Source organism: Nematolebias whitei, chromosome 1, assembly GCF_014905685.2.
Source record: "Nematolebias whitei isolate Nwh7 chromosome 1, NemWhi1, whole genome shotgun sequence".
Classification (NCBI taxonomy): Eukaryota; Metazoa; Chordata; class Actinopteri; order Cyprinodontiformes; family Rivulidae; genus Nematolebias; species Nematolebias whitei.
Window position 1 is genome coordinate 19,677,141 of NC_056498.1, and position 12,580 is coordinate 19,689,720.

Below are 12,580 nucleotides of genomic sequence, written 5' to 3' on the forward strand. Positions count from 1 at the left end.
GTTTTGTATGTCTTAAAAGTGTATTTTCCTTAAATGATTGGGGTGGTCAAAGATTAATTCATGGTGGTCAAGGCCACCATTGGTCACCCCCTTGGCTCCACCAGTGCACTTGGTGGTGGATAAAATTTCTCCCGTCATTCACCAGGATCTGTCACTCTGCGCTGCCTTGGACAAGACAAACAAACAAAACAACCTCCCTCTGTTCTTCTCCACAGTGTAGCTCCTCCCCACTGAAATATTTAGCTCCATTAACATTTAGGTTTACTTCTATCCCCTGTTCAAGTCCAGTCTAGTAAAACTCTCTTCTCGAAAACTATAAACATTCACTATTCAAACCCCTCAGTGACGGGGACATCATCATACCATTTACATTTGAATTGGCTCCCCTGCCATCTTGGTAATTCTTAAAATGATTAAAATCCATATTTGAGGGATGGAGATGCATGTTGGTTATAGTGGACGATTATATTCAGTTAGACTTGTCCAGTCTCTGTCACCAGCTGAGGTATATGATTAGGCCTGTTGCGATAAACAATAAATCAATTAATCGCATGATAAATGCAAATTATCAACCTCATTTTCATTTATCGGCTTTACTGTTTCTTCGTGTCTCTCTCTGAAGACACTTTTTGACAAAAGGCTCAACTCTGGTGCTCTTCACTGACCCCTCCCTTTCTCTTTTCTCTTTAAAATCCATTTTAACGATCCCAAAATCATGTTTTTGGATAATTAAAATCGATTAAGCTAGGAAATAAGCTAACAGGCCGACCTTGGGGAAAAAACCTCTGTCTTGTCGAAGCTCCAAAATTCACGGTTGAAACCCGTGCCTTCGTGTTAAAAGTTTTTCTCTGCAAAAAGAAGCTGAGAACTTGTTTCTGATTTTTTTTTATTTTTTATTAAAAGCTTTGTGTGAAAAATGCTATGCTAAAGAGCTCAAACCACACGATCATCCACCATTTTGAGAACCAAAGAGAGACAGCCCATGTCACGTCAAGGGGCCTCCCTCCCATTTTTCTTAAAGAGACACGCTGTTCGCTCCCTCACTATCCATCCTTCGTTTCAAACAGTCTTATACTGCCATCCGGTGGTCGAAAAAAGTACTACACACAAAATAAATTAACCAGCATTTATTCTTATATTTGACAATAATTACTAATTATTGTCAAATTTCAAACAATATTATCATTTATCACAATAATTTCTGAGGCAATTAATCGCCTAGCAATTTTTTTTTATCGTGACAGGTATATCTGATTAACAAGCAAACACAAATAATGCTTTTTAGTCATCCCTAAAACATACAATTTGCTAAAGGTTGTTCAGTCATTTTAGTTTTAATTGTTAAAAGAAAACATGTGTTCATGTCATGTCAGTCGTGTTCAAACGTAAGTTATTTTGGGAGTTTGTAAATTGACTATTAGCTCTTACCAGCATTCTGCTTGGCTTCAGGACTCACGGCTTCAGCTCATAAATTCCTGTAATTATGACCAGGTTATAGATATTACTGGTCCTCGTATACAATTAACATGTGTAATGATATGAAATCAAGCCGTACCTATAATCTTACAGAAAGGTGAGTCACTTGAGAAGACATTTTTTATTATGTAGTGATTACTGGAACCATAGACAGAGAGCTTCTGACAGTTCTGTCCAATAAACAGCGACTGATTAAAGCTTGCTAGTGACTGATCTTAATGCTAGTTTTATTTTAGAAATCAGGGAAGTTAATAGCAGATTTATGAAGCTAATTTGTTTGTTTGTTTTTGGCCTATAAATGCACAAGTGTAATGTTCATCTATGTTCATGTACCAGATTTTAAAAAACAAAACAGTGACTGAAGAGGTTTGGGCCAGTGCACACAGCCCTTATAACCCCAGTAGTTGGAATAACATAGTGCTCAGAAACAATTGATTAGAAACACTTGGATTTTATGGGTTTATTTTAAAAAACAAATGCCAACAGTATTTTTTCTTTTCACAGCCTGCTGCTCATGTGTGATCAGCTGATCTGCCTCCAGGCCATTAGTGTAATTGCTTAAATCAGGGGTGTCCAAACATTTTCATATGTGGGCCAAAACCTTGAAGATGAAAGGGGTTGCGAGCCACAAAAATGTTAAATAAATAAATAAATAATAAAAAGCGTAAATATTTTTAGCGGGTTTTTTTTGTTAGTTTTTTTTTACTCAGCTTGAACAATATTTTGGAGAAAGAAAATAAATTACTAATTTTGGTGGAGGTGTTCTAAATCATTGTAGATCCACATCATTAAAAGCTTCATAAAGAATCACATTTTATTACTTTATTTTTTAATTAATTTTTTTGATTTGATTGATTTATTGCCAAAATATTGTATTAAACAATATTGCTCATTTTGAGATTTATTTGATTCATTTTGCTGTTAAACCTAAAAATTATCATTAAATTTGCAAAAGGTCTACATCAATCTCTTAAGCTTAAGGGACAAAATTACTGTATTTTCCGCCGCCCGCACCGCCCTATAAGTCGCATCAGTCCAAATATATCTAAAAAGTGGAACAATCCATGAATATGTCGCCTTGCCGTAAACGTCGCATCTATTACGCGTCACCGCTGACACGTCGCATTTGTTACGCGTCACTGCTGACAACCCGGAAATGTGGGCCGGTGTTGTGCCAAAAATCGATGGGCTGCCAAATGGTGGCCGTGAATGCGTACATCGGAGGACTTTAACAAGAATTTAACAAGATTAACACTTAAAAACAATTATTTGTTTGCCCGAAATTATACTAAAGGTGTGTCTCAGTCTAAGGTTTGCTTAATAAAAAGACTTTAATGGTCAGATCAGCTGTACTTGCAGCCTCTGTGCTCCGGGAGCGCATGGAGGGAGGAAAAAAGGTAGGAACGCTGTCCGTTTCTTCGAAGTTTGACAAGAAAAGCACCTAAAACAATTATTTGTTTGCTCGAAATTATAGCAAAGGTGTGTCTCAGTTGAACTTTTACTTAATAAATGCACCTTAATGGTCAAATTAGCTGCATTTCGCTGGGGCGGTGCAGCTGGTTTGATGGGGTTGCTCCAAGCAGCGAGCAGAACGAAGGTGGGGTACTTTGACAAGCCGAATGTGTCATTAATAGCTGGTGAAGATTCTCAGTCATCCAGGACATGGTAAATTCAAAAAAGTTCAAGACAAAAACAATAAAGTATAAAGTAAAGTAAAATAAAAACCAGTTGTTTTTGTCTTGAACTTTTTTGAATTTGTCATTATAGCCATGTTTACCTATTACATGATACAACGGCATGCCTTACTGCTACTACTACTCTGCTGCCATCAAGTGGCTTAAAATGGTACTGTTCAGTTTTTTTTCTAGTCGGAATGATTGAAAACGGTCATATCTCAGCTAAAAAATGGTTTATAAATGTGGGGAAAAATCCATAAATACGTCACTTCGTCCTATAAGTTGGCATGCAAATTATGCAAAAGAAACGCGGCTTATAGGCCAAAAAATATGGGACTGTATACCATCGTTAAACTCCAGTTGCGGGCCACACAAAATCACTCCAAGGGCCACAAATGGCCCCCGAGCTGCACTTTGGACATCCCTGGCTTAAATAGTTTTTTCCTTGAAGCACTGTAACCTGGAACAGAAAAGTAATCTTTCACGTTTAACGACCGAGGGACATCAAAAACTTGATTTTGTTGTTAAACTTAAATATGTCTTTTGGTTGTTTTTTTTTTTTTCATTTTTTTGTCCTTGCTCTACTGATTAACTCGGACAAACCCCACCACTCAAGTTGACTGATTTGACATTCCAAGCATATTCAAGGTAGATTAATTGCTTAGTCAGCTGACTTTTTAAATTTATTTAGATATGTCGTCAGCTAAGCCAGTTAAATGGCCGACACATCTATGGGCAGCACAGCGTGTGTATAATTGACACCAGACCCTTCACTTCTCACAACCAGGACATCTTTCACAAGAAGGGTGCTTTTTTGAATTGCAAACTAAAACTGGATTTTAATAATATATTTGGCAATCAGATGGAACTCCACTACATTAAATGTCCACAGCTGGTCTAGAAAAATGTAGCTAAATGCTAAAACTGAGAGGATCTATGTGAGTTTTGTGATCCTTGCGTCATCTGTCCTGCCCTCAGTGTTTCTCCCTCATGTGATCAGCTCCTCCTCTGCCACCTGTTGTCCTTCCCCAGGTGTTTGTGTTTATCCCCTCGTTAGTCTCTCTCTATATTCTGTATTGTTCCCCCGTCCATAGATTGGTCATGTTCCTGTCTCCCTCTGTGTCTCCTCATCGTTAATGTAAATATAGCTGCCACGTCAGCCGTTTTTGTTTGTATTAATAAATATTCTTTATTTTATTCTTGAGTTCCCGAGTCCTGTCTGCACCTGGGTCTGACCACACCACAGACCGTGACAAAAACTACATGTAAATGTTAAAGCAACACTAAAGAATTTAATGATAACTATAATGACAATAGAAAAATAGAGGAGTGGAAAAAAATGGGTTTATTGTGTGAATGTTTATGAAGCATTCACTCTGTTTCAACAACAAAGGTTGTGATTCAACCTTTTTTGTTGTTATATACCTGGATGACTGAGAAAACAAACTTTGTGTTTTTGAAACCATTAGTGAAAAGGCCAGACTTCAGGGGTATCTGAGGCAGGCTTGAAACACAAGAGTCAGGGTGGCTTCTGGGTAATACCAGATGGCTAGGCCTCAGACTGACGAAGCCTCTTGGATGAGGGGCGAAACGTTTCTTTGTAACAAAAAAAAAAACGAAGTCCAGATGACATGATTCAACCTTTTTTGTTCATAAATCAAAACGTTCAGGAGAAGGGTGTTATGACTTTTGGTATTGGTGCAACTTTAGCTTTTTGAAATATTTAGCCTTTTCTGCCACAGAAAATGAACTGAGCTCATTTTACATCCTTCAAATCTATAGACTTGTTTACATCCTTTTACTGCTCCTTTCACATTTTGTTCTGCTTCAGCTTCTTTCAGCTTCCTTGTGCAAATTTTTACTTTTTTCAGCAGTTTTTTTTTTCAGCTATTTTGTGATCATTTTACATTATTTCTGCTAAATACATTTTTGTGCTTCTTCTAACTTCTTTCTGCTAATTTCAGCTTGGTGTGCTCCATTCAGCTTATTCAAGTTTCAGCTTTTTCTGCTATTTCAGTTACTTTCAGCTATTTTTATTGCAGCTTTTTTGGCTAATTCCACATTTCTTGCACTAATTTAAACTTTTTTCAGCCCAGTTCAGCGAAAACTTGCTCTCTCCTCTTCCTTCTGATAATTTAAGCTTCTTTCTGATTTTTTTAGCTACTTTTCAGCAGTTTTTTTAAATTATTTTTTGCTAATTTCAGCTTTTTTCAGATAATTTCCAACTTCTTTGAGGTAATTTCTGCGTCTTTAAGCTTAATTGGGCAAACATGTTCTTTCTGCTTTCGTCTGCTAATTTATGTCTGTTCTAGCTTTTCAGCTTAGCATTTGCAGCTAATTTCAGCTGTTTTCTGATAAATTCAAATTTTTGTGGTAATTTCTGCTTCTTTTAGCCTAATTAACCTCTTTATGCTAATTTCAGCTTGTGCTCCTTTCAGCTTATTCATGCTAGTTTAAGTTACTTCAGCTTCTGTTTAGCTGTTTTAATGCTAATTGAGCTTTTTCAGCTAATTTCATATTATTTGCACGCCTTTCAACATTTTTAGCCAAATTCAGCTAAAATGTGCTCTTTCCACTTCTGCTAATTTAAGCTTCTTTCTGCTCTTTCAGCTACTTTTCAACTATTTGTTTAGCAAATCTCAACTTTCTTGGCTGATTTACTGATTTTTGTGCTAATTTCTGCTTATTCAAACCAAATTCAGCAAATATGTGTTCTTTCTGCTTTTGTCTGCTAACTTAGGCTTGTTCTTCCATTTCAGCTACATTTCAGCATGTTTTTAGCTAATTTCAGCAGTGTTTTTAATCAATAAGCATTCACACTGCATTTTCGCAGGAAATGCAATTTCTCTAGTTGCAACTGATATTGGCATACTGAATAATAGTATTGCAATTTTATGTTTTTGTAGCATTCTGCTCTAGTTAAAATGACTGGCCCAAAATGAAAAGAAATTGCTTTATTGGCTGCCCAAATTTCTAAAAACTGGCATCAGCATTTCAACACCTCAACCTGATGTTCTTCTGAGAAGCATCAACTGGTTTTCTGTCGCCTTGTTCTCCAGTGTGCTGCAGGAGGTGCAGGCACAGTTCAACCCCGAGGCCATCGTGATGCAGCTCGGCGCCGACACCATGGCGGGCGATCCCATGTGCTCCTTCAACATGACCCCCGTGGGGGTGGGCAAGTGTCTGCAGTATGTCCTGCAGTGGCAGCTACCTACACTGCTGCTAGGAGGAGGTACTCTCTAATTGTGTGTTTATTATTCTGCCCTGATGCTGTGCTTTGTGTGTCCCTGAGACAAACATGTGTTTGTTTATGTGCCTAAAAACAGATACCCAATGTCAGTAGTTCAGCATATCTTTTGTGTGTGTGGATTTTCTTTGAGTTTCAGTGCACACACACAGTCTCTCACACACACAGCGCCCTGTTCCAGACTCCTCAGCCCTCAGCCAGATGATAGCTGCTAATTATACGACACAATGAAGCCATTTTACTCAACTACAATCCGACCTCTCTTCATTTCTCTCCCTCCCTCCTTGTCCTAAATACTTTTTCTCTACGCTATGTCCTCCTTTCCGTCTTGTTTTTTTGTCATTCTCTTGACTTTACTCACATCCACCCTCTTCATTCTTGACTCGGTCTTTGCTTGATGCGTGTCAAAGAGAGCAGAGATGGTTTTTACCTAATATGGTGCCTCCTGCTGCTTTTTGAATATGATGTGTTGCGTCTCATCAGTCTGTTTCTCTTCAGTTCTATTACATCTGACTAGTTTAACAGTCTCCCATGAACTCTGTGGCATCAAACGTGTGTGTAACCATCTGTTTATGTCTCATCAGGAGGTTATAACTTGGCTAATACGGCTCGCTGTTGGACGTACCTGACAGGAGTGGTGCTGGGAAAGACTCTGTCCTCCGAAATACCCGACCACGAGGTAAAACTATGCACAAAAACCCACAGTAACTCATATTTGCATATTCCCACTTGAAGACAAATGTACTCATTGCACTGTCACACACACATTCACATAAACTGCCTGCTGAGTTGCCCATCAAATGAAAAATGCCCATTTTCTCAATAAGCAGGTTTGTCCTCAGGTGAGTCAGACAGGTGGGGGTGTTGACAATCTGATGTGAGTGTTTAATCTAACTACTTTAATGTATACACAATAGATGACATCCAAAATAGAAAGAAAGACAGAGTCTACAATTGTTTGTCTATTATATTTAACCAGAAAAGCACAACGGAGGCTCTTCCTCTCAGCACATAGCTGCAGAAGCTGCTCAGCACAGCTTAGGGGATGTTCAGAGTGGTCCTAATGCCTGACATGTTCGTGAACCATTCCAACCAAATGATTTAAAGTGGCGGGGTCTTTATCAGTGACAATTTCATGAGACAAAATCATGAAACAGGCTTTTTCAGGGCCCTGACACTCTATAACGTTTCAGACAACTTATGCTGACTTTTGAAAAGTTTGTCCAACACACTGGCATACTCTGAAGATGAAATTAAAAAAACAACTGAAAGCCTCTTGCAAGTATACATACCGTAATACTAACGAGTTGAATGAATATAACCTATTTTTAACATATGAGTACATTTTCTATAACTTGTTCCTAGTCAATACGTAACTTATACAAATGTATGACAACGTTTTTGACTTATGCACAACATTAGTGTAACTTATTCCAAACTTGAGCACAGCAAGTTGGATCGTTTTGTGGCATCAGATATATCAAAATTTTCAGCCTATAAGTCGCGTTTTTTGCACAGTTTGCATATTCTGCAACTTATATGCTGAAGCAAAGTATTTATGGATTTTTCCCATATTTATAAATCAATTTTTGGCTGAGATATGACCGTTTTCATTCATTCTGACTGCAAATATTGAACACTACCATTTTCAGCCACTAGATGGCACTCGAGTAGTATGTTATGCCATTGTGTCATGTAATAGGTAAAAGTGGCTATTAATGACACAGTCGGCTTGCCATAAACTACCACCTTCATCCAGCTTGCCTGGAGCAACCGTCAAATCAGCTTCATTTCGCTGCGGTGCCCCAGAGAAATGCAGCTAATTTGACCATTGAAGTGCATTTATTAAGTAAAAGTTCGGCTGAGAAACACCTTTGCTATAATGTCGAGCAAACAAATAATAGTTTTAGATGCTTATCTTGTTAAATTTTGAAGAAATATGCAGTGTTCCTCCTTCCTGATTTCCTCGGAGCACCAAGGCAGCAAATACTTGTGAAAATGCAGCTGATTTGACTGTCAAAGTGCATTTATTAAGAAAAAGTTAGACTGAGACACACCTTTGCTATAATTTAGAGCAAACAAATAATTGTTTTTAGGTGTTATCTTGTTAAATTTTGAAGAAATGCACAGTGAGTCGTCCCTCTGTGCGTTCCCGCGGACGCCAATCGGCGTATGAAATGCAGCTGATTTGATCGTCAAAGTGCATTTATTAAGGAAAAGTTAGACTAGACACACCTTTACTATAATTTCGAGCAAACAAATGATTGTTTTTAAATGTTAATCTTGTTAAATTCTTGTTAAAGTGCTCTCGTGCACGCTCCCGTGGCCATCATTTGGCAGCCTATCGATTTTTGGCACAACACTGGCCCACATTTCCGGGTTGTCAGCGGTGACGCGTAACAAACATGGCGCCTCAGCGGTGACGCATAATAGGTGCGACATATACGGCGAAGCGATATATTTATGGATTTTTCCATTTTTAGACATGTTTAGACTGATGTGACTTATAGGGCGGTGCAACGTTATACATGTATATGGTAAAAAGGGCAGCTCTCTGCCTTCTGCTGCCCTTCAGTAATTTTGCATCGATCAAAATGCCTCAGAAGAAAACAAACAAATCTGTGATCAAGGAAACTGCAGCAAGGGGCCATGGTCAACTCACTCATACTTCAGTGTCATCACCTTCCCACCTACCCTCACTTTCATTTGCATCTAATAAACATTCAGACGACGATGGCCATTGTCGCTCTTGTGCCGGCTCCAATGCCTCTTCAGTAGCATCTGTGGTGACGCATGTCAACTTGAGTAACCTACATGTAATGTATGTGAAACTGTGCATAACTTACCTGTTGCATCCCTGTAACTCATGCCTAACTTATCAGCAACATGTTGAAATGTTGTGCATGCATACAATTTTTGGCTGGCATTGGCATACCAAAACTTATGCCATTGTATGGTCAGCATGCAGGTGACTTATTCAAAATTTACACCAAACTTTTGCAACTTACACCAGCGTAAATGCATTATTTATTCATATGTCTGCATACTCTGATGGGTCACTGTGTGACAGCCTCTTTATGGATTTGCAATACAGTTTTAAACTCGTTGTGGGGGGTGGGGGTGTTTTGGCCTTGTAAAATCTCATAGCACAATAACTTGGTTCACCCTATTTAAAAGTAGAGAAAAGAAAGTATAAGAGATAAAGTAAATGTATGAGTTATTTAAATAGACAACAGATAACATGGTTGAAAACATGCATTTTGAGAGTTTCGTGAAAAAGTGTGAGGAAAGTTCAGCACAAAATATTTCATCAGTTCAGGAAAAATATTTCACAATATAGTATAATTTTACATTTTAGAGCTGCTGAAAGAGTTATATAATAATCGAAAACTCGGTACACGGAACACAAAATGTTGTTGTGATCAGTGATGTGCACAGCTAACCAAAAAGTTAACTTTGCTAACCCATACTCCGCTAACAGAAAAATTAGCTTCTCTAACGCTAAACCGCCAAACGGGTTAAAAAATTTGCAGAAGCTAACACTAATCCACTAACCACTTAGACGACTGTCACTCAGTCTGCGTCACGACGTCTTCTCCTTCCAGTTGAAGTTGCGTCGAACAATCACATCTTGTCACGTGCTTATGTGGTCAGCCAATAGCGTGCCTAACGGACTCTACTAACGAGACACGCCCACAACAGACAGGAACAAGCTTGTGAATTTTGTTAGTAGACAATGTTGGTGAACCTTATTTAATTTTGCCATCGGTTTTCAAATGTAGCGAAATTGCTAATCCACTAAACGAAAAAATGAAATAGTTCTGCTATTAGTTGTTAGCGGATTAGCGGAACTGTGCCCACCAACGGTTGTGATCTTCTTTGTCTTGCTGCCACAAGTGCAAATAAAGTTCTGCTGGGAAAGAAAACCCAATCTTTAGACATCCAGATCAGTGTTCCCAGCCTCTTTGGATCTGGACTCAGTTAAAATCAGTGGATTAGGTCTTTATGCTGACCAAGCCGTGTGTGAAAAGGAAGGATCCTGCCCTCTGACTCACTCGCAGTTTGAACCTAATGAATCATGACATTTTTATCTTGGAAGATGCTTGTATCATCAAGGAAAAGGAAAAACATTGATTGATAAAAGAAAATCTGACCATTCAATATATTTATGTAGACAAGTGACCTCATTTATTGTACAAATAACTTATCTGAATCTTTATCTGACTAACTGATTTAACCGCAAACTAATACTACCCCCACAGGCCTGTGCAGTAGGCACAAGGCATGATGGGAGCCTATAGCAATAGTTCAGTTTAAAAGTGAAGTTCTGTGCATAGATTATGAACAGTTATCTGTTTCAGATAACTCTTTGAACCACTTCAGCTAGGAGAATCTATTTCTGATCAGACTGATGAGCTAATGGCTAGTCTAAGCGAGATTAGGAATAAAGTGGATTGTTTTCAGCTTTAAAAAAACATAAGAGTTTCATGGTCGGTTCATGTAAATGCTAGTTTTAGAACCCTTACACTGTTATCAGTTTCACGTTACACTGGCATTTACATACAATTCTGTGGTTATTTGCAAGCTCTAATAATGGCATCAGCAGCTAGCTGTAGCACTGCCAGTGTAGCACGAGGCACTTACAGCAGGAATATCATCCTAGTTATGCTGGAGTACGTATAACTAACCAGAAGACCCACTGTATATCCCAGTTCATTGCATTGCTTTTTGTTTCATCTTTTGTTTGCTTTTTTTTTGTACACCTTTTAAAAAACATTTAAAAAATGTTTTGTTTTTATTTTTCAGACAAAGTCTAACCTTTTATGTGCAGGGCTTTCAAATAGGAATCAGTGGATCCATCTGTTCTCCTTCCTCCTGTATTTTCTCTAGGACAAAGAGGCTCTCTCTCTCTCTCTCTCTCTTTTCCCAGCAACTGGTTTTCAGACTTCATCGTGGTCAAATGTAATGAATCACTGTGAGTGCCTGTGTGTGTGTGTAATCTGAGTGAGATGAAGGTACCTCTTGTTTCTGCTCGCCAGCGTTCAGTGGTCCTAAATAGCCTTTGACCTCATTAAGAAGCACTCACCGAAAACAAAGCAACTATCAGTGCGGACAGCTGCCGTAGATGACGATCATGAGGAGGCACACACGCAAACGCACACGTTTTTCTCTTGAAACCAAAAATGAAAGAACATCTTAACAGCTTGTCTTTATTGAACATGACAGAGTTGATGTCTTCTTGAAATTGAAAGGATGTGATTTATTAAGGTGATGTTTCAGTACTATAGTCACAGAAATGTGTGTGTTGGTGTTCATGTGTTCAGGGCTCAGCCTGCACTTGATAAGAGGGGCATTATCCATGATGACCAAGCAGAGCTGAAGTCTCAGCAACATGGGAAACAAAACCTACCTTTATAGCCCTCTGTGTGTGTGTCTCAACCCTTCTGCTCTACTGTAGACCACATGAATGAACACATTCATTACTGTCAGATAATGCGCCGGACTGTTTTATAGAATTTTCACGTGTTTCACTGTCGGATTAATCTCTATCACTGTGGATGAAACAGATGTTAGTCAAATAGGAAACTGTTGAAGGTGCTCAAGTAGAAGTGGACTAAAATTTATTTTAATTTTGTTGCTTTATTTCAATTACAATCACTGACAAAACAAGTTAGGCACCCAGAAGAAATGATGGTAATAAAATGAGCAAGTACATGTTAAAAGATCACATGACTCTATTGTAATGAATAATATTGGCTCAAATGAATAATAGTTGGCCGTGCAGGCACACTACTGGTTCAACTGAATCACTAACAGAGGTGACCTGAAGTCAGAACTTGCTGCTGTCCACAACATGAAAACAGAAGTAACACCGGTGTGTCTCACCATTACATTAGCAGGTTCGCTCCTCTCTCCCTATTTGTTAGCACAGTGGTCATCTGTGGTAATACCAGTGCTTTACCATTATACAAGCGGGGCGCCCTGCACCGTCAACAGAACCGAGCGCCTGCCCCCAACTGTCGGTATTGCTGTGTCACGGGTCGCAACACAAACGCGCTATCAAAAATGCTACTAACATACCGCTCCACAGCACCCCCACTCCCCGGTCGGCAATTACCGACAGCAACATAGCGCTAAGCTAGCAGGCGGGCAACACAGATGTGACTTCGTGTCTCCTCCC

The 12,580-nt window shown here is 38.8% G+C and overlaps 1 protein-coding gene across 1 annotated transcript in view; it reads left to right on the top strand.

Annotated features, from left to right (window-relative positions):
- hdac8 (histone deacetylase 8) overlaps positions 1–12,580 on the top strand; it is a 56,011-nt gene that overhangs the window by 10,270 nt on the left and 33,161 nt on the right. The window contains exons 8-9 of the mRNA XM_037688352.1: positions 6,212–6,384; positions 6,984–7,078. Of these exons, the coding sequence (XP_037544280.1) occupies positions 6,212–6,384; positions 6,984–7,078 (268 nt within the window). The remainder of the gene's footprint in view (positions 1–6,211; positions 6,385–6,983; positions 7,079–12,580) is intronic.